Source organism: Cajanus cajan, chromosome 11 (assembly GCF_000230855.2).
Source record: "Cajanus cajan strain Asha chromosome 11, NIPB_CcT2T_4, whole genome shotgun sequence".
Classification (NCBI taxonomy): Eukaryota; Viridiplantae; Streptophyta; class Magnoliopsida; order Fabales; family Fabaceae; genus Cajanus; species Cajanus cajan.
Window position 1 is genome coordinate 35995144 of NC_138527.1, and position 27109 is coordinate 36022252.

At 29.6% G+C, this 27109-nt stretch overlaps 3 protein-coding genes and 1 long non-coding RNA gene across 5 annotated transcripts; 3 read left to right on the forward strand and 1 right to left on the reverse strand.

Moving 5' to 3' along the window:
* Nucleotides 1–1303: 1303 nt before the first annotated feature.
* On the forward strand, nucleotides 1304–5379 carry LOC145953158 (uncharacterized). The gene is made up of 2 exons (XR_014430712.1): nucleotides 1304–1793; nucleotides 5104–5379. It is a non-coding gene; the product is annotated as an uncharacterized LOC145953158 (long non-coding RNA).
* On the forward strand, nucleotides 5371–8392 carry LOC109807597 (AT-hook motif nuclear-localized protein 7-like). Its single transcript, XM_029273339.2, has 3 exons — nucleotides 5371–6570; nucleotides 6795–6950; nucleotides 7099–8392. The coding sequence occupies exons 1-3, from the start codon at nucleotides 6460–6462 to the stop codon at nucleotides 7261–7263; spliced, it is 432 nt and encodes a 143-aa protein (XP_029129172.1). The 5' UTR covers nucleotides 5371–6459; the 3' UTR covers nucleotides 7264–8392.
* Nucleotides 8393–10418: 2026 nt separating this feature from the next.
* On the forward strand, nucleotides 10419–13353 carry LOC109809202 (plant intracellular Ras-group-related LRR protein 4). Of its 2 annotated transcripts, none has more exons than XM_020372446.3 (4): nucleotides 10419–11193; nucleotides 11341–12254; nucleotides 12360–12561; nucleotides 12934–13353. In XM_020372446.3, exons 1-3 carry the CDS (start codon nucleotides 10584–10586, stop codon nucleotides 12513–12515), a joined length of 1680 nt encoding a protein of 559 aa, XP_020228035.1. In that variant the 5' UTR covers nucleotides 10419–10583; the 3' UTR covers nucleotides 12516–12561; nucleotides 12934–13353. The 2 variants fall into 2 exon arrangements, with proteins under 2 accessions (XP_020228035.1, XP_020228034.1); XM_020372445.3 differs by having other exon boundaries at nucleotides 10421–11193; nucleotides 12996–13353.
* Nucleotides 13354–21736: 8383 nt separating this feature from the next.
* PHT3;3 (phosphate transporter 3;3) lies at nucleotides 21737–26590 on the reverse strand. Its single transcript, XM_020369872.3, has 6 exons — nucleotides 26186–26590; nucleotides 25224–25573; nucleotides 25080–25123; nucleotides 24346–24560; nucleotides 24132–24256; nucleotides 21737–22146 (listed from the first exon to the last, which is right to left on the reverse strand). Exons 1-6 carry the CDS (start codon nucleotides 26312–26314, stop codon nucleotides 22095–22097), a joined length of 915 nt encoding a protein of 304 aa, XP_020225461.1. The 5' UTR covers nucleotides 26315–26590; the 3' UTR covers nucleotides 21737–22094.
* Nucleotides 26591–27109: the final 519 nt, after the last annotated feature.

The following is a 27109-nucleotide window of genomic DNA, read 5'->3' on the forward strand; positions in this document are numbered from 1 at the left end:
TTAAAATATGAGATAAAGAAATAATCTAATTATAATTATAATATAATAGAAAAATAATTAAAAAAATATTATATTTTTTTACAAACAAAAAAAAATATTTTTTTACGGGTACGGGTATACTCGATACCCGATGGGGACGGGGATGGGAATGGAGATGAAAATCACATACCCGACGGGTACAGGTACCAGTACGAGGATGGGTTTGTGTCGCGGGGACAAGTATCATAAAACCCGTACCCGCCCCACCCCGTTACCATCCCTAATCAAGCCACTCTAACAGTTCACCCTATTGTAGGAGATCTTCATAGGTAAATGCGTAATGACCCATTAGTTGAGATGTATGCATATGATGTGATGTGACTTGATGTTACTCATATGCTTGTTGTTGACATGGTTGAATGACATTGATCGATGTAATGAAATATAATGTATCATATGTTGTAAATTGCTTATTTATGTATGGGTGATGATGCTATATATGTTGAGATGTTTGGTGTTGACATGTTGTAAATCATGTAGAGTCTTGTTGTTTGATTTACATGTGGTTGTTAGTTGTATATTTGTTATAATTTTATATTTGTATTATGTTAATTTTTTTTAAAACTAGATTACTTTTACATGTTTTCCTGGTAGTTAGACTATGATGATTATGTTTACATGAGAGGTTAAAGCTTTTGTGAGGTCATGCTCAGAGATTGGAAGTTGTTGATCTTGTTGGGTTACTCTAATGTAACCATTTGTATAAATGTTGCTCATGTGTTAACCTTATGTAATGTTTGGTGGTTTTTCACTGTTAAATGTCAATTCTGTTAAATGTAGAGAGATTAAGATGAGTCGTTATATTAGTCATCTTTAGTGGAATTTATCCTCCCAACCACATCTTTCCCATATATAAATTTTAAACTCAAAATTTTACTTAAAAATCCGTTATCACTTAAATGTATTTTTAATTTTATAGGTGGAGATAGTTTCTCGTTCTTCTTTAAAATTTAAATTTTATTATATTTTTGTTTAAATATTATGGATATTTTTATCTTTTCATAAATATCTGGATATCTTTCCGTTCTAGCCTATATTACATTCTATATTCGAGCACTCTCCATATTTTCGATTCATTGCAAAAGTGCAATATGCATCTTTTTAGTTATTATTTTCCATAAATTTGCAAATTTCAAAACAGAGTATTGTTATATTCTTTAATAATATTTTATTAATTTTTAATACTTTATAAAACAACATTAAATTCTTAAAATGTAAAATATTTAGTACTTTCTTTATTTAATAAATAAATAAAATTAAAGTGATTGTCACACTAAGGATTTTTCTTTCTACAAATGAAAAAATAACAAGCATTTAAATTAATTACTTTTGTTCATTTAATTATTACCCCTTTAATTGATTTTTTTGACATTTTTGAAAGAAAAAAAAAACTTTTTTCTATATAGTAATATATCTTGGAATTGTTAATAACTTTCCTTCTTTGAGATATATAATTTTAATCAAAGAGATAAAAATATAAAATAAGGAAGAAAAAAAAAGGAATGGTTGATTTTGTTCATTCTATAAAACAAGAGCAACGGCACAAGTGTAGATTCAGATTTGAAAGAGAAAAATGAAGGACACTAAGGAATCCCAAGTTGCCGATTCCAACAAAAACAACATGGATTCTATGGCTTTATCTGATGTTGTTGTCACCTACGATTTTGAGATGGGACAGCCCAGTGCTGAAGTTCCTCCGCCGTTTGCCGCCGCCAGCAACTCATTGTTTCCGGCGGCACCTATCGGAATGAATGGTATGCATCATTCTTTTTCTATTCATTTTGTGCACATTTCATACAAGTCTCATATATGCATGTGTAAATACTATGGCGGACTTTAAATTTAATTAGTCTCTATGTTATTAATCTTTTGATTTTTGCTACACAAAAATCAACTATTGATTAACTATTTTTTAGAGATTGAATTTAATTTGATTTTTTTTATTAACTATTGATTGAAGATAACTTTTTTTTTTTTTTATAGTTAGAATAAGTTTGTAATAATATCTAGAATTATTTTCAAATAAAGTGAACTAAAAATAAATAAATGAGTAAGTTTTAGCGTAAATTTGTGGGATTTGCTAATATATACTTTTTTATATTTTAAAATAGGTATATTAACAAATTATAATTATAATTTGACTTAAATATGATTTTGATTCATATAAAATGAATGATTTTTTATTTTAGTTCTTTTAAATATTTTTTTATTTTTTATTCTTCTAAAATTTATAAACATTATTTTTATCCTTGTAAAATGAGTAATATTTAATTTTTGTCATTATTATTAATATTTAATTTTGACCTGTAAAATCTAAAATTACATTTAAGTCCTTAATTATCATTTTAATGTACACAAATACAGATACATATATAACACTTATTTTAAGGATTTATAAAATATTTTAGAAGTGGCATAAGATATTACCCACAATTATGAGTACCACATGTGATTGCCTTTTAACCTTCTAATTAAATTTATAAATACTTAAAAAATTATATAATAATAGAGAGTAAAAATAATATTTATAAATTTTAAGAGGATAAAATTAAAATCAAAAATTTTACGGGACCAAAATTTAAATATACTCGTTTTAAAAGAGTCAATAATATATTTAAACCTTATAATTCTTTTTTAAAATAAGCTATTTTAAAATAATCTATCGTGTAACTTATCAACTTACTCTAATTAAAAATATATAGATATAAATTGACACACCTCTAATTAATTATAGATATAAGTTGACACATCTCAAATTAATATATATATATATATATATATATATATATATATATATATATATATTAATTATGTTAACAAAATTTAAGAACTTATGCATGTTATATGAGAGTTTAATAGACCCCACATTTTCATTATGGAAACTTACATCAATTATAGTTAATACGAATTTTAAGAATTATTATAAAAGTCAATAAATTTAAATAAATTATTATGTTATTAGAAAGTGAATACTTATTTTAAAAGTTATATTAAATTTTTTGATTTTTATAATAATTATCTTTAAAATAACATTAATGATGATTTATAATTAATTAATAATTAGGAATGAAAACAAGTCAAAACATGATGGAGATAAATCCACATCTCACTTGCAATAAAAACAATAAAATCACTAAAGTAAGTATTAGCTTGACATATTTTTTATTTTCCAAACCATTTTCTAAGATTTGATGTAACTTGTTTAAATATCTAACCTAGCTTAAAAATTTGTTTATGTGGCTTAATTCTATACAAAGACTATAAATAAGTCTACGAGTCTAAGTATTAAAAATATTATTATTGATATTAAAATCAATATTAGTTATAAATTAAAATATAATAAATAAATATATTTACAAATATATAATATTATATTTCATGTTAAATATGTGAATCTATTAAACTTCTTTTGAAAGCTTGAATTTTGTTTTTCTAAGTTAACCATGTTTTTTTTTAGGAAAATTGCACTCACTTATTTGAAGGTATGTTTAAATGATATATATTTCTCTCTAAATTTTAAAAAAATCAACTTCTCTTAAAATAACATAATTAATTAAAGTGAAAGAAAGAAAAAAAATAAAAGTCAATTAATATTGACCAATCATATGTATGTCTTTGTTTTTGAATTACATATAATGTTCTATTTTCTTTATGAGAATTTTCATTTATTCTTCAATTTTAGAAATAATAATTTTTCATCCTGTTATTTGAATTTTTTCGTTGAAGATGATATATTTTTAAATCACAACGTACATGATGTTTTTAAGTTTCATTCAATTATTGGTACTAGTATTAAAAAATTGTTCTATCTTAATAATACACGGATAATGTTATTTTATATAAAGAATTATATATGTTACTTAGATAAATAAATAAGGAATTAATATTCTCTTAATTAAAATTAAAAAGGAAATATGTGTAATTTAAAAAGACCTGAAAAGAGGTAATTACAACTTTCTTTCTTTTAAAGATAATGTTAACAATAATGTTTTTTTTTCTAAAGTTTAAGACTTGGTATTTTTAATAAACAAATCAAACCAAACTTTAAACAAATTAGGTTATGGACACCTGACATTTTACTTGACCAGATTTTATACATTTCATTAATTCTAATTAATGAATAATTATAAAAATATTTTATACATTGATTTGAATTAATAAAATATAATATTAAATAATTTTTAATTTTTTAAAAAATTATAAACTTAATCTATACATTAAAAAAATTTAATTCAACAATTAAATAACTAAAATTTGATTTTGAATACGAGTTAATTCTCCTCTTCTATTTAATTATTAAGACTTTTAAATTTTCTATAAATATAGGTAATAAAAAGTGATAAATTAAAAAATAAAATTGTGTTGATCGGGTTGATGAAATAAATCAACTTAAAAATCAATACTCAAACCTATTGAGATCATATAGGACCTATAGGTTTGTACTGCCTAGAATAAATTTGACAAGCTAACTTAACATACATTATAAATTAAATGCATATTTATTGATTCTTTATAATAAAAAGAAGTTTCCTCTAAAAAAATCTCTTGAAGTTGATACTTACAATTTTTTATATATATAAAACAAACTGAAGCAAACATTTATTATAATTCACGGATGATTAGGTTTTAAGTGTTAGAAACTGTAATTTAAACCATTACAAATAACTTTTTTATTATTATTATGAAATTATTAAATGATGTTGTAATTAAACTGTGATGGTGCGATTAAAGAGAGAGGTGTCTCTTCTTTTAGTGTTATTGTTAGAGATATTTTTGTGGTTGTTTTTTTATCCTGTAATCAAGTTGAGTTCTAGTCTATTATTTATTATATTTATTATTTATTCCTGTAATTGGCATGTAAGCAACCCCATGGGACTAATTTATTATTTATTCGTGTTTTCTGCTAGAATAATATATAATAGTACTGCATCATTTCACTTTTGGAGTTGGTTTGTATTTATCATATATATATATATATATATATATATATATATATGTTGAGTACGTGTGTTACCATACAATGCATGTTGATTGCAAGTAATTTAATTATTTTAACTTTTGCAGGATCAAATCAGAATTTCTTTCGGGCAACGGTGGTGGAAGTGGATTGCTGTGAGGTTATTACTTTAAATTCATGTACCCTTCTTAAACCCATATCATAACCGATGCATGTGTTATTTTTTATACCCACTTTTAATTTTCTTACAGTTTTACAATAAAGCATAAGTTGCATTATGCCATTAAATATCGTGAGATTCACATCCTTAAAAAAAGTATAATAATATATATAAATGAAAAACATTCTTTATTTTATAAATTTTTATAAAGTTGAATTAGATTCTTAATTCACTTTTTTTTTATTTTTAAAAATACTACTAGAATAATTTTCATATTCATCTAATGACTTGTCAATGTAAGTAGTATCTAGAGCGGTGTATGGTTAAATTTCTTTAATAAAATGATTTGGTTTGAGTTGAAAATATTTTATAAAAATGGTTTAGTTTGATTTTTCTCAAACAATTTGGTTTTATGGTTTGGTTTTCTTTGTTTATCTCGTCCATGTGGTTCAAATTTTCAAAAACAAAACAAATCTAACTGCTTTACAAATTAGAAACAGTTCAGTAACAAATTTGTCTTACATGAAATTATATGGTCCATTTTTCAAGTGCATATGATGTTCATGAATGAACATATGGTTTCAATTATCTAGCTCATAAAAGTAGATTTAGTCCAACGTAAGTGTTCAGTTTGACTTGAGAGGGATGTTAGAGTCATCCCATTTTCTTAAGGAATATATGGTTTCGATTTCTATGGTTTGCTTCGTAAGAGTTCAGTTTGACTTTATTTATTTATTTATTTTGCACATTTTTGTTTTTATATATCTAGCACTAACAATGAAAATGAGGTAACGGGACATGCATTTTCACTTTGATTTAAGGAAGGAAATGTGGGTTCTACAGACTTCAAGACTATAGAAAATGGGTTTTGCTTTTTAAAAATTGTTTTAGGCCTAGAAACAACTCACTGTAAAATTATCAACAACGTGACAAAACAAGTGTTAAACTTTTACACTTTTGAATTATTTGATATTATATTTTTAGTTATTCATATCAAATGTTACATAATTTAGTATTTGTTGATATGTTATTTAGTCATAGGCATTTATAATTATATTTTAATAATATACTATTTGTTAAAATAAAATAGTGTAATGAAATATAAATATTTTTTTTTTGTTTGAATGAAATTTATTTTATAAAAATTTTCAATTTAACAGTTAAATTAATTAGTTTTATATTTTACAGAAAATTATTAAATACTGCAAGTATAAAATTGATTTTATATACATTTGAAATTATCATTTTCTTGGAAAATTCACCTATTATATATATTTTTTTCCAGGATGTTTTAGAGAAAATAATGCCATATGCTGCAAAGAATGAGATTTTCATCTTAGGAGGGAATGGTGAAGTATCGTACATTGAACTTGTGAATCCACAAAAGGCTCCCGTACCAAACACTGTTTTACAAGTTTGTCTTCTCCTTTTCTTCATTACAGATAACTATATCTTATTTATTTATTGCAACGAATATTTTATTTTCATCAACATAGGAACATACTTTACTATTCATGTATATTAATTAGTATTTCCTTCGTTATGTGTAATGCCAAGTTTTTATTTATAGACATGATTTTAAATTCTATACATATAGCTTTGTCTCTATAACATAATGAGATGAATAGTGATTTGCAGGGAAATTTCGAGATATCCGCAATGGAGGGTAATGTTGTACGACAATACAACGGTGACAAGAAGAAAATGAGTGAGGTGACAGTTTTAGTGGCCGGAACTGATGGTCGGATTCGAGGAGGACCTGTACGAAGCTTAATTGCTAAATCCTCAGTTAAGGTTTGTTTCATTTTGCATAATACTAAGTTCCTTATACTTTCTACTTTCTACATTCTACACAACTTATTTATGCTTATTGTCTCAACCTTGCATTGTTTCATTAATTGAGAGGTAACAAATTAATTCTTAAAATTTGAAATTTGTGCAGGTGATTGTGAGCACAACGAGTAAATGTGATGTACATGGCATGGTAAGTAAAGAATATCCTATGGGAAATAGGCATCCACCATTCGAGGACCAAGCTAAACGTTTGGAAGATGTAGTGGATCAGATTTATAAGGAAACATTGAAGGAGCTCAATCAAACAAATTAATACCTAGGGAGGGTGTGTCCAACTACCCCAATGTTCTGGATCTTATTAATTTACTTCATTTTTTTATGCTTTCTTTCATTATTACCCATAAATATTAGGTTGTGACATTTTGATTCCCAGAAATAAGTCGATTTGGCCCATCAAAATGTTTAATATGTTACAAACTGCTTGACATAAAAACAAGTTGCAACTTGGTTGTCAATGTTAGAAACAAGATTTTTTTCAAAGGAAAAAGTATTGTAAAACTAATATTTTTAGGAAAAAATATTTTTTTACAGAAATTTAGAAAAAAAAATATTGATTTTATTAAAATTTAAATTGATATTTATTTTTCATATTTATCGCAAACATAATTCATAGATGATTGAATTAGAAGTCACAATTCAATACCTTACTGAAAGTATGCATAAGGTCGCAAATTCTAATATTATTGTGATCATTGTATAAAAAAAATTAGTGAAAGTACTTTGTATTACTCTAGTTAAAGATCAAATTCAACATCAAATATCGAAGTCCACACACTCTCGAGAATGAATTTCATGTTATAAGTCCACATGACTTTTTTCTGACATGTGTAAACAAAAAAGAGATTAATAAAATATCTAATCACTCACTTTTCTTCACCATGAACAATATTTTACAACAACTCGATCTTACACCATTAATTACTAACATGATTAGCTTCATATTTATGTTAGTAGCTTTTCATATAGATACTTTAAAATTATAGATTACGTAAGATGAAGTAAAAAATAGAAATGTGAAAGTAACTTCTAGCTTATGAGTCAATTTGACTAAATTTAACTCACTATAAATATAACTTATAAAAAAAGTGTTAACTTTCTTATAGGTTAACTTAGTTCGTCTTACTAACTCATAGGATGAAAAAAGTTAACTTGGGTGAATTACTCTCTCAATTTTTTCATTACATCTATCGTTATTACTTTTTAGTATGTTTACATTTCAACCATAAACACTTAAACTATTCAACTTAGAGGTATCGAAACATAACCCATATAACTCATCAAAGCGGTGGAGTTGCATCTTTTTGCTTAAAAATTTACTAATAATGCTTAAACTTGCCTATAAATTGTGTTTGTTAAACATGGCTTCTATACTAAATGAATTAAACTTAGTAAAGCATGTCCCTTTCATCAACAATGTAACGCATAGTGCACATTTTCAAAACAAGTAATTGTTGCGTGTTTTTCTTTACGATATATCATTTATTTACCTGTATATTTTAATGAATGCATTCATGCACATGACAACTTTGAGATACTAATTTTAAGTTTTTCAATGATATTTAATGAAAAGGTTAACAAAACACTTTCTTGAACATACACTTCTTTATTAGCTAGTTATATTAATTTAGTTAAACTTTAGTCAATAAGAATAGGATTTAATGGTCATGTACATTGTCAATATAAAATATTCAACTACTTAAAAACCACTAATGATTATATAAGGCTATTTTCAATAACGTGTTAAAAAGAATATGTTGTTCACAAGCTTCAATAATTCACTTAGATGTTAATCTTAGAAATACACATCATGCAATCACATTTCCATTAATATTTTAAGTGAAATGTTATTTATGAGTTAATTAAAAAACATGTTCAGTTACATTCTAATATTTTTAGGAATATTTTTCAAATTCAAAAATAATTTAAATAAAAAATATTTGAAAATTTTATTAAAATGCGTTGAAGAATATAGAAATATTATATTCTCGAGAATATTTAAAGAAAAAAAAACTTTTCATAGTTTTATTTTTCCACGATCACCAAATTTACTTATATTATATCAAAGAAATGGAGAATAATCTTACTTAGTTATTTTTTTCCCTAAGAATTAAAAAGATGAATACGAAAAATTAATAATAATAATAATAATAATAATAAATTATACATTTGTAATGAAGATATAAATGTCATCCCAATATTATATTTGAAAAAACTTAAACATGTCATATTTAAAAAAATTTACTTAAGTTTCATCCCAATATTATTGAAAGGTATTTTTATTAAGATGTTTATTGGATGAGTTTATTTGGATCCTTATTCGGTCCAAAAGTATTCTAGAGTTAATTTTGTAAGCTTAAACTTACTTGATTAATAAAATTCTGATAAATACAAGAACAAGATTAAGTCAACTTAATTTATTGGTTGAATATATTAATTTTAACATTACATGTAGTTAAATTGTAAAATTAAAAAACTTACAACTACATTAAGGTATATTTAATAATATATATTTCAAAATAATAGTATTAATATAAATATAATATTATGTTAGGTAAAATATGACTTATATATTAATCTAAAAAAGTATATTATAAATACATAATTATTTAAAATTATTAAATGTATGATATTAGAAGGATAATCTAAATGTATTCTCAAAATATATTGAGTCTAATTTGTTAAACTTGAATTGCTAGATGGAGCGAGATATGAAGAAGAGGCATAGTTTTTGTGGTGAAGCGTTTATGGAAACCCATACCTCAATAATTTGATAGTTTTAGTGAAAGTTGAAATAAGAAACATATGCATATGATTGCATGAATGATAGGAGGCAAGGGAGAGAAGAATAGAGAGAGTTGAAAGGTGCAGGCTAGTTTTGCTCGGATTGCCTAACATGTGAATGAATGAAGTAGTAAATACTAAATTCACAGAAGAAGAGGTGTGAAATGATGAGAGTGAGCCATGAAGATGAAGGAGTGGATGATGGATGATGGATGATGCATGATGCATGATGCATGATGCATGATGCATATGATGGTGGTTGGTTGGTTGGTTATGGTTATATACATATATATAAATAGGTGTAGGAGAAAGAGGGTAACATGTAGATGGGCTTCGCCTCAGCCTGAGGGGACACAGCACGTGAGTCTGAATGCGATATCAGATCATGGGACTATAGAATTAGAGAGAAAATTATATATATTTTATTATTATTATTATTATTATTATTTGAGACATGCATGAGCATGACACAACGTGACCCTCACACACTAACCCAGTCACCAATCTACCTGTCTGACCATCACTATTGCCACGTCGAGAGTTGAGAAGCTAAGTGGTTATTTAAGGAAAAGGAGAAGGGTAAATAAGGAAAGAAAAAAAGTGGCGCATAAGACAAAATAAAGAAGGAGTAGAAGAAGCGAGGAAGATGAAGAGAAGAAGAAAGGAGTGAGAGAGAGAGAGAGGATGCAATTGCAGTCTGCAGAGATGTTGTTGTTGATAGTACTAGTACTGGCAACTCATCATCTGTCACAATCCATTATCTTGCACCACTAACTCAACCAAACCTTTCAGATGGAGTGCTGGACGTCGGTGGACGCGGTGGTGGAGGAGATAATGAGGATCCACCGCTCGCTGCCGCCGAGGCCGGCCATGGACGAGGTGGAGGCGGCCAAGAGTCTGATCGTGAATGTGGAGAAGGAGGAGCAGGCGAGGATGGAGTCCATGGCGAGGCAGAGCAAGGGCGTGGAGGTTCCCGAAGAGCTCTTCATGGTGCTCCAGGAGATGCAGAGGAACGCGACTTACTTCCACAGCAAGGAGCAGAAGAGAGAGGCTCTCAGACTCCTCGATCTCGACACCCTTCATTCCCTCTTCGATCAATTCATTCAGAGAGCTTCTAATTGCGTTTCCACACCCTCTTACTCCAACGCCTCCACCTCATCCTCGCTTTCCCTTACTTTCTCTCACAATTTCCTTTCTAATTCCGTTTCCAACCCTGTTTTTCACAAACCCCCGCCCGCTACTGCCGCTTCTACAAGAGTGGTCACACGCGATGACACTTATGTCACCAACTCCAACTCATCGTTTTACTCCAATGGCCATGGACTTCAACTTCAACCAACTATCCCTTCCAAATCCAAATCCCATATATTCGCTTCATCTTTGAAACCCACAATCGCCGCAGGTAAAGCTACTCGATATTCAATTCACGTTTTTCTTAATGCTGTTCCTGCTAGTACTAGTCGAGTAACGAATTGGATTTTATTGGGTGCCTTTGTTATTTAGTTGCTTTGGTGTTGGAAACGAAATTCACCCAGTCTTTGTTGTGTAGGTCAAGATGGGGATAAGTTGAGTTTGATAAAACTTGCTAGCTTGATTGAAGTTTGTGCAAAGAAAGGAACACGTGAACTCAAATTGCAGAATAAGTTGATGGATCAAGTTGATTGGCTGCCTGATTCTATAGGCAAGTTGTCGAGTTTGGTGACTCTTGATTTGTCGGAGAATCGGATTATGGCCTTGCCGGCCACAATTGGAGGACTTTCTTCGTTGACCAGATTGGACTTGCATTCCAATAGAATCACGGAGCTTCCTGATTCTGTGGGGAATCTTCTAAGTCTGGTCTATCTTGATCTAAGGGGAAACCAGTTAACTCTTCTGCCTGCTTCTTTTAGCAGATTGGTGCGCTTGGAGGAGCTTGATTTGAGTTCAAATCAGCTTTCAGCGCTTCCTGACTCTATAGGGTCACTTGTTAGCCTAAGAATATTGAATGTGGAAACCAATGATATAGATGAGCTTCCGCATTCTGTTGGTAATTGTTCTTCCCTTAGGGAGCTTCGTGTTGACTATAACCGGCTTAAGGCACTGCCTGAAGCTGTTGGCAAGATTCAGAGCTTAGAGATTTTGTCTGTGCGGTACAATAACATCAAACAACTACCTACCACAATGTCGTCTCTAACAAACCTCAAGGAACTTAATGTGAGTTTCAATGAGCTAGAGTCGGTGCCTGAGAGCTTGTGTTTTGCCACCTCGCTTGTCAAAATGAATATAGGAAACAATTTTGCCGACATGAGATCCTTGCCGAGATCCATTGGGAACCTTGAAATGCTTGAGGAATTGGATATCAGCAATAATCAAATACGCGTGCTTCCTGAATCGTTTAGGATGCTCACTCGACTACGTGTTCTGCGAGCGGAAGAGAATCCTCTTGAAGTTCCGCCGAGAGAAATAGCTGACAAGGGAGCACAGGTAAACTGCCCTTTTGGTTTTCTTGTTTGATGTTGTTCCTTTGGTATTTTAAATAAGAGCTTTCTGTTTATTTAATCTCAATTTTCATGTGTTGGTGCATCCTAGGCTGTTGTCCAGTACATGGCTGAGCTTGTGGAGAAGAGGGAAAAGAAGGATGTTAAATCACAGCCTCTTAAGCAGAAAAAGAGTTGGGCTCAGATCTGTTTCTTTTCGAAGTCTAACAAAAGAAAGCGTGACGGGGTTGATTATGTGAAAACCTGATTTCATTCAATGACACACCATTGCTGGCAAGCGACAGATTCCATGTGTAAGTTGAGTTGTTTTCTAGGTTTATGCATCTACTTTAAAATTGGTGTTTGGGTGTTAATCATAAAATAGTTGTTCTAGGCATAATTTATTAGTGTTTAATTGTTTATCCCTCTGATTAATTTAGGGTGCATTTAGGTATAAACAGCTTGATTAAGAATTGATTCAATATTCTCGTATCATGTGAGAGCTCATCTCATAAATTTAACCATGAAACTAATTGAAATAAACTAAAGTAACTTATTTTGGTAAGCTTAACCAAGAAATTAATTAATAAGAGCTTATTTTCATAAGATTAAATAAGCTTCACATAGGCTCTTCCAAACACCCGTCTCCATTGCTCACTACTTGTTGCACGGTTGGATTTCTGTAGAGGGAATGCTAGTAAAGTGGGAAGGCATGGCTGCTGATGTTTACTGTTTTCCTATGTGACAGGGATATGCATTTAAAGTAGAGACAAATATATCTATGTGCCGTCAATAATATGCAAAGATATGGATCGGGCAGGAATGAATTGAGAGCCTTTGTAGGCTGTTATAATTCTCTTTGACTTGGTGGCACAAATTGTAGATTTCTTGTTCAATATTTTCTGATTTTTTTCCCTGTATAATTTGAATTTTCTATTTATTTCATTTGTATTTCTGTTGTCTTGAAAGTAGAAAGAAGTGTACACAATCCAACAGGCAAACAGAGACGGATAGTGGGGAAGAAACCGAAGATGATTATGTACTGTGGTTATGTATGTACAATTGTAACTTCACTCTGTTACGAATTACAGTTACCCCTTGTACCATTTCCAGAGAATGTCTTCTTTCAGCGGATTATGCCATTTAATGCTATAATGCAGTCTAATATGAATGAAATTTACTTTTCCAAAACTTTTACATGGGAAGAAATTGAAAAATATTCCAAGGACCACTGGCGGAGCTAGGGAAAATTATTCGGAGGGGCCACAATAACTTAAAATAAAATGTAATAGTTTGATAATATAATTTTATAGATATTTTTAATATTTAATAATATTATTTAAATATTAAATAATTATTTTTATTATGTTAAAATATTTTTTTTCTATTTTATTAATAACAATCCTTATCCTTTTTTTAAGACTTTTATATTTCCTTCAATTTTGGAATATGAAAAATTAGAAACAATTTTTCAAAAAAAAATACAAGAAATATATTTTTTGTATACAAAACATAATGTGCGAGAATATATTAAAAAAATGTGTTTAATAAATTTAAAGAAATAACCATATTTTTGTCATAATTATAGTAAAATTTGAAGAAATTTTTTGAAAAAAAAAAATCATAAAAAAAATCTGTATAAAAAAACCTCACATGAAATATTGTGTGCAAGAAAAATTCATAGATTCAAGGCATACTATATAAACTTATAATGAAATAGCTAATGTATAAAATTGTTATTAAATCAATTACAATGGTTGGTGTCATTAAAATTAAAAAAAAACTTAAAAGTGCATTATTGATATAAAAACTATTAAAAAAATAATAACATAGAGAATGACTAAATATCACTTTCTTTATATTCTTTAAATGATTAAATATTTTTTAATTAAATTTTTTCATGCTCTAACTTAAAATTATTAATAACTAAGAAATAAATAACTTTATTTTGTAAATTTTTTTTATCACGACTTAATATTATTAATAATTGAAAGTAAATAATATTTGAATATTTATGCTAAATTTTGTTAGTATATTAAATAAAAATATTTTTTTAATAATCATACACGTATAAAAAAAATTCCTAGAAATTTTATCCCCCCTCATAGATACACTACACTAAGCTCCGCCTCTAGAGACCAATGATGACAATGAGAAGAAGGTAAATACATTAACCACTATCATCATCTTTTACTTGATCAAGAAAAGGAAACTTTTTGAAAAAAAAAAAATATCATCATCTTTTATCAGTTAATAATCACTTAGCAGCCATCTTAGTTCATTTAATCACGTGGGCAGCTGTAGACTAATTTTACATGTTTCATAAATAACCTTTCAAGGAAATTACTTTATGAGAGGGAAAAGTCATAGAAGCAAGTCAATATATTTATAAAGAACAACATGGCCGAAGCTTTCGCCAGTTGTAGCCTAGTGCCGTCTACACTTTTCCTTTCCAATGTATTATTTTAGTTGGATTCTATAGACAGCATCACACCTCAAATGCTCTAGACATGCGTGAATGGTAAAATTATAAGCAAACTTCCCAATAAAACAATAGATGAGCTTCTTAGGCACACTGATTATATTATTTTATTTAATATAATAAAAACTTGAAGCAAAAAAAAGGTGAGTTTTCCATGATTTTTTTTTTTTGTATTTTTTTTGTATTTTCAAGTCCTTAACATTTTCTTGAAAGAAAAAAAAAAACATAATTCCTAATTCTGATTCTATTAATAATTATGCCTCCTTGATTGCCATCCAATCTTTTAGAATGGCCTATTTGACAATTTGGCATTATGGAATATAGTTTACAAAATACTGGCTCTGTCTATTATTAAGACTCGACCATTTGTCAAATTCTGTTACCATGTAGTTACATAAATCTTGATCATAATCATAATTTCTTAGTTCTCTAAAGTGTCTGAGTTTATGGAAAGGGTCCACAAGTTCATCAAACATAGCCATAGGTAATCGATCAATCCCTTTCCCTAGGCAAGTATATTAAAGATTTAAGACAACTTTCACTCCAACCCTAGCAGGTGGATGGGGATGGCAGCCACTAATTATTTCCTTTAACCAAATAAATGTAAAATCTAAAATGTCAAACCTAAGTGCTAAAACATACTCAAGTGTTGCTTTCAAACATGTTTAATTACGGGATAATGAATGAAGGTATCTGAAAATTCAAGATTATACTCACACATGCCAGCTAGTATGGCTTCTCCATGGAACCTAGATGCCAAAAATATAAAAGTTGACACATCTATTTTTTCATCCGAAACAATTTTATTTGAGTTAAACAAATTTATTATTATAAACAATAATTTTTTTTCTTCGAAGTATTTAATATAATTATATATAAAATTTTAAGACAACTTAAATTGAAATAACACCGTGTCAAATTCAAATATAATTATGAATCTTTTAAGATAAAAAAGAAAGTGTTGATAGAAAATCAATTATATACGCATGTATCTCTTTCTATTCTCTCTATGATCTTTTATATTCATATAACATTCATGGAAGACATAACTATATACGCGCTAATATTTACATAAATGAGAGTAGTCTTTTTATTACTTTTCAATTCTCAGTTTTTTTAACAAGAATTTGAAATAACACCGTGTCAAATTCAAATATAATTATGAATCTTTTAAGATAAAAAAGAAAGTGTTGATAGAGAATCAATTATATACGCATGTATCTCTTTCTATTCTCTCTATGATCTTTTATATTCATATAACATTCATGGAAGACATAACTATATACGCGCTAATATTTACATAAATGAGAGTAGTCTTTTTATTACTTTTCAATTCTCAGTTTTTTTAACAAGAATTTGGATTTCGTTATTTTTCTTTTTAAAGTTAAAGATAATATTAATTAATTTTTTGTCAATCATATTGTAACGAGCATAAGGCTAAGGAGGGGAACCATCCCTCAAAAGCCGGCCCAAGAGGTTGGAGAACCTCCCGCCTTATAAGGCCTCCCTGGTAAGGAGACCTCCCCGATGTGGGACTTGTTACATTACCACCCCCCCCCCCCTTCGAAAGCCAGCGTCCTCGATGGCTGCACTCCACGGTACTTCACTCATCGGCACTTCACTCGGCCCTTGCCGGTCAGAACCCTCCGATGGTCAGAACCCTCCGTGGGTAGCCCTTCTCGATTTGGCTGGCTCTCAACGAGAGCACCATTATAACGAGCATAAGGCTAAGGAGGGGAACCATCCCTCAAAAGCCGGCCCAAGAGGTTGGAGAACCTCCCGCCTTATAAGGCCTCCCTGGTAAGGAGACCTCCCCGATGTGGGACTTGTTACACATATCCTTATTTTTATCTAAATTTCAATTAATTTTATACAAATTATTGGAATTGAGATAATAGTGAAGAGTTGAGATTGTATATATGAATCTACTTGTTGTCATCATTGAAAATTTCATAAATAGATAAAATAAATTAATGTACATATTTATTGTGAGGTAAAAATGAAAAAAAAAAATATAATAAGAAACTTTAAACTATTTAATGAAAAAATATTATATTTATGTGTGTATGTAAAAACCTTAAATGACTCATAAATGAAGGTAGTAAAAACCATGGATCATGGATCATCTTTGGAATGAGTGAAACCTCAATAAATGAGTTCAAAGTTTTATCGATTTGGGTCTTTGACTTGTGTCATGACTTTATAATGTGACTTTCTTTTATTTACTCTATGTATTAATTGGATTCATTTTATTTTGGAGAAATAATTATTATTTTAACTTTTTAAAAGAATTTAAAAAAACATTTATGGATGTCCAAAAGTGGTGGAATCGCAACCTGATTGCATTTTTTAATTTCTTGTCCTTTTTAATTAAAAATATATATATATTTCAGCAAAAATATTATCTTTTAATATCACACTATTTTTAATAAGAAAAAAATGTTTAATTCATCTTTACCTTAAAGTATTTTCGATGTTTTCTTCCTTGTCTACTCCAATACATAAATTTTCAAACATCAAAAATACTTCACTACAATACTTTTTTTTTTTTTTATCTTATAAAACTTTTTATAAACTTTCACTTATATAGAGTGTGTAAATTTTTTTATTACATTACACATTTCTTTCTTTCTTTCTTTCTTTTTTTTACTCTTTTACTCAAAATGCTATACAAAAATTGAGTATACAACTAACATTTTCAACAAAAAAAAAAAAATGAAAGAAAATCGGATGGCTTGTCAAGCGTACTGCAAGACAGCCTTATGAGTTATGACTATAACAATCTAACACAATTGAAGATATCATTTTATTTTAATAAGAGACATTCATTAAAAAAGAATTGTACTTCCTTTTATATATATAAATAATAACAACTACAACAAGAATGACGTAGACAAGAGTTAATTGGCAAATGAAAAATATTAATTGTTATCAATGACGGATTAATTTTTCTTCTGTTCAAGGGAAAAATAAAATAAAAGCCCACAATAATTAGAAAGATATTAATTTTTAGCGTTTATCAGATTTATGTGGGGGATCAGATTGTTTTTCAAAGTTATATACTGTCATGTATTATTTAATTGAAGCAATAAGGGGGCATTATTGCATAGAGCACAAAGTTCTTAAACTTCTAACAACTCTAGTCATTGGTCGTTTTAATGAGTTTAATGAAATTGTTCTGTTCATACGATTAGGAAGAATATGATTTGAAAAAATATTCAATAGTAATACCGACACTAAGTGAATCACATTTATGCACAATGCGCAGTACCAAGTCAACCTTTTTCAGATGGGAAAATAAAATGAATCTATTAAAGGGAGTTTTGATTTTAATGATAGTTATCTGGAAAGATTTAATTTATGTAGCAGATGGTGGAGAAAAAACAATTTTTTAAAGTGTAATGGAAACATTCAGATCCAAAAGCTTGCGGATAAGATTAGTTAGTCTGAAGTTTGAACATATTTGGTCTGCTTATGTCTTAATTAATTAAGTTCCAGGTGGATTCTTGTGCACCTCTAGAACAGTATAACATATATCTGCCCACTTGGTTGCCAGAAGAGTACATGCAAATGTATAACTGTTCATGGATTCTTTTTATTCCATGTCATTCCATCACTTTGTACGATATGTTCATTTATTAATGTATAAAAGGAGAATACTAACAGTATTTTTTTAACTAAGCTATTCTCTAACCGAAATTTATGAATTGATTTCTCCAAGTATCAGGATTTATCTAAGAGATCAGCTTTTTATAATGTTAATTAACAAATGTTTTTATAATGTTAATTGAGAATTAAATTTTTAAAAAGGTTATTGTAAATAAAATATAGACACTATAAAAAGAGTTGACTAGTATCAATAAAAAATTTACATTTTTTCAAATAGTGAAATAGCAACGCTAACTATAAAGAGTGTTGAAAAGAAAGTAGATGGAATACATGATATTTTTAAATTGTTCCATCTCAAAATTACCGAAATTACGCTTAGTTTTCAATAGAACTAAATTGAATTGCACTATCTTAAACTAGATATAAATATTCTTTCAACAAATCACTTCTAGCTCAAATTTAAGTGTTCGTATTCTTTTATAGTTAAGTCTCTCCAAAATCAAACAAGTATTTTTTTAAAGACAATTCTTTCCAGACTCAAATAACAAGTATTCTTTAACAAATAAATATCTCTAAACTTAAACAATAAGTGTTCTTTTACAAACACGTCTCTTTAGGCTTAACCCTATAATAACAGTCATATGATGGTAAGGTTAAAAAAGTTGTTTCGTGATACAATGAGTTTAAGTACAAAGAGCTTTAAAGAAAGAATAAAAGAATTTGAATATGTTTAATGCAAATGTTTGCAATAAAAGGTTCTACATTAATTCTTTTTTATCGTAAAGCTTCTTATATAGTAATCTGGATGAAGATGACCATTGCAAAATCTTGAGAATTCCTTACAAACTTATTTCATCTTCGTATAGGTTTCTTAAGGTGAGAAGTATCCATTGATGCATTAAATGTGTTTCACCAAATTATCATTTCTTATCTGATTAAACGAATTATTTATAGCGTGTGTCAATGATAAGTAGGTTTTGCATCAACTTTTAATAATTTTATTCGTGATTTCAATGATTTGTTTGTTCTTGATTCTAATACAAAGAATGTTTTCATTTTTTTTTCATAGATTTACGAGTTCCAAAAAAATTTCTTAGTTTGATCCGTTAAAAAATCACTTAGACAGACTTATAAATAATAAACATATAAGACTTTATAAAGACTGATTGTATGTTTTGTTTGATAAGATGTTATCTCTCTAATAATTTACATCTTATGTTTCATTTGATCAACATTTAACAAAAACATTTTATCTTAAAAAAAGTTATGTTTATTATCATTAAAATTTAAAATTTTGAGAGATTTAACATCGTTTTTTTACTTAACAATTATAAAAAAAAATATTATTGATACACTTTTATCATGATTTCTAATTCACTTTTATTTATAAATTGTTTGTTTGCTTCCTTGTTTATGAAAATATGTTAAATGCAGTAATTGTCCTTAATAAAAGCCGTTTATTTTGAGTTTATCATTTTCAAAAATAAGGATAACGGATGACGCATTTTGATAATGGGCTCTAGAGATATACTTTATTTTTTTTAGTAATTAAAAGTGAACATTATACCATAGGGAGTTAAGAATATTTAATCCCAAAAATTATCCACATTAATTTTTTAATAGGTCAGTCAAAAATACTTTTATAATTATTTATTAATTTAAATTAGTAAAATAAAATATTAAATAATTTTTAATCTTTTTAAAAATTTATAAATTTAATTTATACATTAAAATTTTTTAATTTAATGAATGAATAGTTAAAACTCAATATAAATAATGAGTTATTAAATAAAATAAATTTACTAAAACTTAGTAATCCCTCTCTGATGCTCAAGTTAGTGTTTGTGCCGCCCTTCGCGTACATCTGCCTGTCGAGATGTCATGTGTCATAGCCGTCACGGTTTTGTCCTTGAAAAGGTACCTTAGTGGGTTAAGGAGGAAGGGTGTTTATAAACTACTCTTAGTCTTGACTCCTGAGTGATGTGGGACTTTTAGCATTACTGGAACTGTTATCAATAGAAGATCACCCTGGTTCAATACATGCTCATAACCCGTTTGTTGTAGCAGTTTCGGAAAAGAAAAAAAAAAGAAAGAAATTAAAATCAATAGACAAAGTTAACTTTACGATGAATCTCGTGAATGCTTCCTGTGACACCCCATCCTTCTAGACCTCACAAATTTAACTCGGAAACAAAGTAGTAAGATATTTTCATAATAACTTAGTGTGTGACAAAAACACTTGAGCCCTAATAACCTTAGCTTTGAGTTGACTTTGGTGAAGACGCAGGATGTTATTTGAACTACCCTCCAATTATCCTTTCTTTGTTGTATTATGATGATGATGATAGCATCCTCTTGTTCATTCATAGTGAGTTTGGTCACACATGGACGTGATTTTTCATACCTGAGTACAAGTTCTCAGTTCTAGCTTTCCCGTCTTTAACAGTTTTACTAAGGAATAATGTTTTTGGGCGCAGTAGGATAAAGTTTGTGCAGTGGAGTTCCTAATTTGGCATTCAGCATCAGTTATTTGTCACTGTCTAGAGAGTGATAGTGTTGGGTGGACCCATCACCCGATTTTCAGGACTTGATCATGAATCTTGAGTTAACAAGGACGATAGATAAAGGGGGCCAACCCAACGTGTTCCTGAAAGCGAATTTGTGACATATGAGTGAGACTGCCCCTTCAATAACAAACCATATCACGCTGAGCTTTTAAGGACATCTGGTGAATGGTAACCACTAACCAGTACAATGTGCTTCCTCATATCTCCTCATTTACCAGCTATTGCCTATTCTACTCGTGACCTATGAGCTAGCACCATCACCTTCAATAATACTGTCCTTTATGATTCACTTGCTTATAGTAGACAGACAAATACAACACTGCCTGCTAAGAATAAGATGGATCATTCTACCCTCACTATCCGATATCCATTTAAGTGGTGCAATGCTCCTTTCATTGGATGTTAAAACTTGAAAACACAATCCATATTTTATTATTCAATATTGAGTCTAATTTAAAAACTAATTCAAGAAAACATTATTTTGATCATATCACTGCCATCAGATCCCCTTCATATTAAAGTTTAAACATCTTTATAACTTTAAAATATATGATTTTATGTTTATTTGATAATCACCCAATAATAGATTATTATTCACCATGGTAGATAGTAATATCATCTTATAATTTAAATTTTAAATTTAACCCATCCTCAAAAATTAGTGCATATATATTATTTTTTGTTATAATTTTAGGTTTAACTGAACATAAAAATTAGTGAAGAAGGTGAGAATTACCCTTTACTTATACATATTATTTTTTATCTCATTAGTTAATATGAAATTTCTTTCGTCCAATAATATCAAAAGATTATGTAAAGACTGGAAACCCCTGACAAGAAAATGTTGATGATGGAAGTATGAGATTAGAAGAACTGAAGGTCATACATAAGCCACGAGGCATGGGCGTTAACTGGTAATGGCCAGCACAAGCATTGCTAGTAAATTTTTGTTTTCTCTTTTTATTTTGCAACTACTAGTATGCTAGTACACGTGATAACATAAATGGGCCCCTAGTTCTTTTTGGAAAGCAAATCCCAAGGCTTCAATGAAAGCCCATAACGACAAAAGAGTAAATAGTGGCAGAAAAGAAAAGCTACCACAAAATTGTTCCTATATGGTATAAAATGACTTGCAAGCATACAAGCCTGAAAAATCAAAATTGTGACTGTGATTTCCATTTTTATGAATCTAGCCTGCCGCGTCTCTTCTTATGTCAGTTGTAACTTCACCACTAGTTGGCCTGCAGAGTTTCAAAACAATAACATATTTCAGAAAATAGAGAATTAAAGCTTATGTTTAGTTCAGCACATGATTTACTTTCAGATCCTCAGGATGCGTTGACATAAATGTAGGCAACAAAAGGCCCAAATGTTAGGGTTGGTTCTGAGCTTATCAAATAGAACAATAAAAAAACCACTGGTCGATAGCATAAATATTAAGATAGATGAACCTATAAAATCTCTATTATATTAAAGCATAACAGTTGACAATTTGCAAATTTATCAAGTTATGATGGTTCACCAAAGTATGAATTATGTGAAAGAGTATTTCTCTGCCAAAGAAAATAACCCAAAATGACTAATTTCTATAGCCCTCCTCCCCACCCACTATCTAAGTTGCCTTGCATAACAACCTTGCCAGCTCGGCAATTCTATTTATTCTCCCTTCCTACAACTTTCATTTCTTATGCATATTTTCACTTTCCAAACTTTTGGGCTTCTCATTATTTGGGCCCAAGAGCAGGTCTCTATCATCATTTAAGATACTTTGTGATCAAGCACTACCAGCCAGCGGCTAGTGCATAAGTTTGCAAGCCATGGTATTCCATTCTCAGCATTTTAGTTTGTTAGCATAATTTTATGAACTATCTTATCTATAATATTACTACCTCCTTACTACAGCAACTCTAGCACATTTGTGACCACGCAGTACCAGCCGGTGGCAAGAAGTTTGCAAGCCATGGTATTCCATTCTCAGCATTTTTGCTTGTTAGCCTAATTTTATGAGCTACCTTATCTATAATATTACTACCACAACCTTACTACAGCAACTCTAGCATATCAACATGCTTAACTACAATAAAGCCTTTCCATATTTTTTGGCATGCTAAATGGTAAGTCATGCAAATCAGTTGAGTTAATTATTATTTAATTAGACGTTACAATTCTATCATTTCTGTTTTAATTAGAGGTTACAATTTCATGTAAATGTGCTGTAAATATAAATAACATCTCTCAGATGTAAGTATTTATAATGTTTTTCTGCTATAAATATTTGTCCGTCTTCCTTCTTTTCCTAATGGAAAACCCCTAATGGCTATTGGTGGGAGATAGGGTAGTATACACATAGTTTTACATTTGAATTGTTGTCATTGTAATTCAAACCGATAAAAAAAATGATAATGGAATGCCCAAAATAGACTAGAATGTATAACTGCCCAGAACTTTGAGAGCTTGGTCTCTCCCCCAATTATGTTACAATTTTCCTCCTCCTTCTCATTCCCCTTGATGTCCCTTTTTTTAATATCACTTCTATTATTTCTAACAATTCTGATACAATGACAGTAATGGACCCATCTAATTACACACTAACTGGATTGATCCCATCAAATTTGGGCTTATTCCTTATCCTTCTACAGTGTACATTTTTAATTGGGGGTCTAACAGTTTACTTCTCTCTAAAGCAAAGCATTGTGCAAATAACTCGATCACTCTTTCAAAATAGCACTTCAAAAACAACACGACCATTTGGTTAAGTCAAGACCAAAGGCATAGAAAACCATAAACATAGGTGATACAAATATATATGTAATTCATGCAATACAAAATGCATACATAAACAACAATATGATTTCTCACAATATCAAACGAGAATATATTTCATATTGACAACTAAAAAAATCACATGATCAACTCCCAACCTCCTCTCCCTCCAAGGCCGCAGCCTCATATACCAGGTGCAATAAGTGGAAATGATTGTGTAACAATATCAAGATCCAAACTTATTAAGGCTTTCTTATTTTGTAACCATTAAATTAATTAATTATCTATATCTTTCTCCAGTTTTGCTCTCTTCCTTTGGTTTTTGGAGAGGGCGAGACAGAGTACATCATAAAATATAATCATGACTTAGAATATGAACTTGCAGATTCAAAATTAGTTGATAATAATATTATAAAACAAACTATTGAATCTCACTTAAAAGTTTAGGGAGTGATACACTTACAATCCACCTAAAACTTTGATGGTGTCATAAAAAAACCATTGCAATGTTATAGAAGGACCAACCAGCAACATTCTAATAGGAAGGCTCCTGGTAAATAAATTGGCTAGTCCAATATGTCTGATAGCCTGCGCACAGAATAAATAGAACACATTTAGTTTGATCTCTCACACCTCCAAAGAAAATATCATAAACTAAATTGTAACGAAACAAATACCAGTGCAAGACTATCAGCCTTTCTGTTATAAAGAGAAGATACAATATTGTCAGCGGGATTAGAAACAAAGCTACCAACAGATCCCGCTGCATATCCAGCTAAACATGTCACACCAAGTTGTTGACCAATTGAACAGTCCTCCTTTTTTCTTTTGACCACGTTTTGATACAAAAAATCAACAGAATGCTCGAAGGTTGAGAACATAACCATGGAAACTGCTCAAAAAATAAGCAGAGAACTTAATATTCAGTTCATATATGGACAGCAGCTATAGTTTAAGCTCAGTCTCACTGAAACTACATATTCCATCGCCATCCTACCTATCACAAGAACATGGCCCGATATATATTTGGATACTCAGTATGCAACTCAATTGTTATTTTTATTAATGGAAACTAATGCCTATAACCAGATCAGTCAAATAGTTACTTAAACTTCAATGTACATAATAATTTAACGATTTAACAAAGAAAAGGAACTTTTTTCAGGAAGTATAGCAGTAATGATAAAGATACAGGAATATATACTGCAAACAAAAGCCACATGTTACAATTTCAGTAATTTTCTGGCAGACAGCTATATGCTAAAATGGTAAAACCTAAAAAGTTACCCAAGACAGAATGGCATCCATATTGATGTGAAAATATTACTGATGTCTCTTTACTTTCTAAATAAAATTATATTACCCTGACTAGTGTAGAATTAAATTAAACTTGAAGAGATTATGAAATTACATGGAATGTTTCGACCCAAAAGTGGAATTAGTCCACGGTAGAATCTGCAAGTAGTAGATTGAATAGAAGATAAATAATCACAATAATCATGTCCCAATTACAGATGCACTCCAAGTAAAAACTAAGAACTAAATTTTTCTTTACCCTCGTGTGCCTTCTGATGCATATAACTTTGGAAAGCCATCAAACAAGCCCTTAGCAAAACAGGGTTGTGCTTGAACCCTCACTTTAACAGCTTCAAATGGACACAGAGCTACATTGGCAAACACTTCAGCAGAAGCACTACTAAGAAAGAAAACAAGACTCTTGTGCTGGTCTACCAATACGTTGGAATAAACCCCTTTAAAATACTCATAGAGGCCAAATCTGCATCCTCCTTGAGCGCCATAGCCAAAAAACTTGCCAGTCCAACCTTTCCAAAGGACAGAAGGCCCTTGTTCCCTCAATAAGGTAGTAAAGCATGAGGAAATACTGTAATACTTAATTGGGTGCACCTACATATGATCAACATCACTTCCCCGTCAACAAATATGATCGAATCAACAACTAGTATTTGAGTAAATTACACCAACACCTCCCTGAACTTTCATGAAATTAACATATACACTAACCTCCATTATCCCTTATAGGGGTCACAATATAATGTTTTTCAAATCATTAAGGATGGTTAATGTAATGTATAAGGGGTGTTATAGTGTAATGTTTTTTAAACAATCAACGAAATCTAATGTGGGTGCAATTTACTCCTATTATGTCTACACATTAGGGTGAAAAAACATCCCATAACTCATCTCACCGTCATCCCATAGGAGCAGCCAAAAAATTCAATCTTTCAATATTTTTTCTATAACACAACAAGTGTAACAAAAGGGTAAAGTGATTCCCACTTCAATTTTTTTTTTGTCACTTCCCCCATTTCTTTTGTGTACCCAGAACCATACACTGATACTTCCAAGTACGAAAACCCATTTAAGGTGTTCACCTCCCTCAGCATCAAACATACTAAAACATAAGAGACTAGAAACTTTCCCTGTTTCTCTACCCTAATAAAACATTATTTGTGGAACAACTGAGTTAACAGAATGAAATGAAAGTTTGAAGTGCACCTGCATGTTGACTTTCAAGACATCAAGAGGAGTGATGGCAAGGTGGGTGGTGCCAGCACTGAGCATTCCTCCAATGGCACAAAGGGCATAATACCTAGGCGTTAATTCTTCGCAGATTCTTCTATCCATGACTATGACACGCTCTCAAAGCCCCTCTAAACGACGAAAGTTGATAGCTTTAGTGTAAAACCCACACCCCAACTCCATGTATTCTTCCACACTCACGTGTTTTTTATTTACCAATCAATGAAGAAGAAAAAGGGCAGTCATTTTGCTCCTTCATAAGTTTCCGGCTGAGAAGGAAACAAAATTTAAGGTTGTCAGAGTGACACGCAGTTGTTTGAATCTGATTCTAAAGAAACGCAAAACCCAATAAAACTTATACCCCGTTTTCTTGGAATTTCTTCGCCCTTTCCGGAAAAGTTAGTCCAGTTAGGCAGGTACACCTCAAAATAGGAATTTTCAAAAACCCTACTTATTTTTTTTTTCCAATTATAATCAATATAAGCATCAATATTTTTTTTTTAAAATCTATGAACAAAATTTATTTTGTTTTTAATTTTTTTAAAATAAAAATTGAAGTCACGTTACATTATAAATTGTTTTTTTTTATTTTTATATTCGTAAAAAATATTTGTTAAGTCGTGTTTAATATGTCGACTTAAATTTTTTATATAAAAGTTACAGACACGTTTTGATTAACGAAAAATAATATATATATATATATATAACAAAGTCGATTTTAAGTAAGAGATTTTGTATATAAACACGACTTTACTTTGAAGTCGCCTTTATACACACAACAATGGTATATATTAAAATTATTTATATAATAATTAAAAATTTTATTTGCAAATTTTTTAACAAATTTAATTCACAAATTAATAACAAATTAAATTTTTATAATTCAAAATCTTATAATTT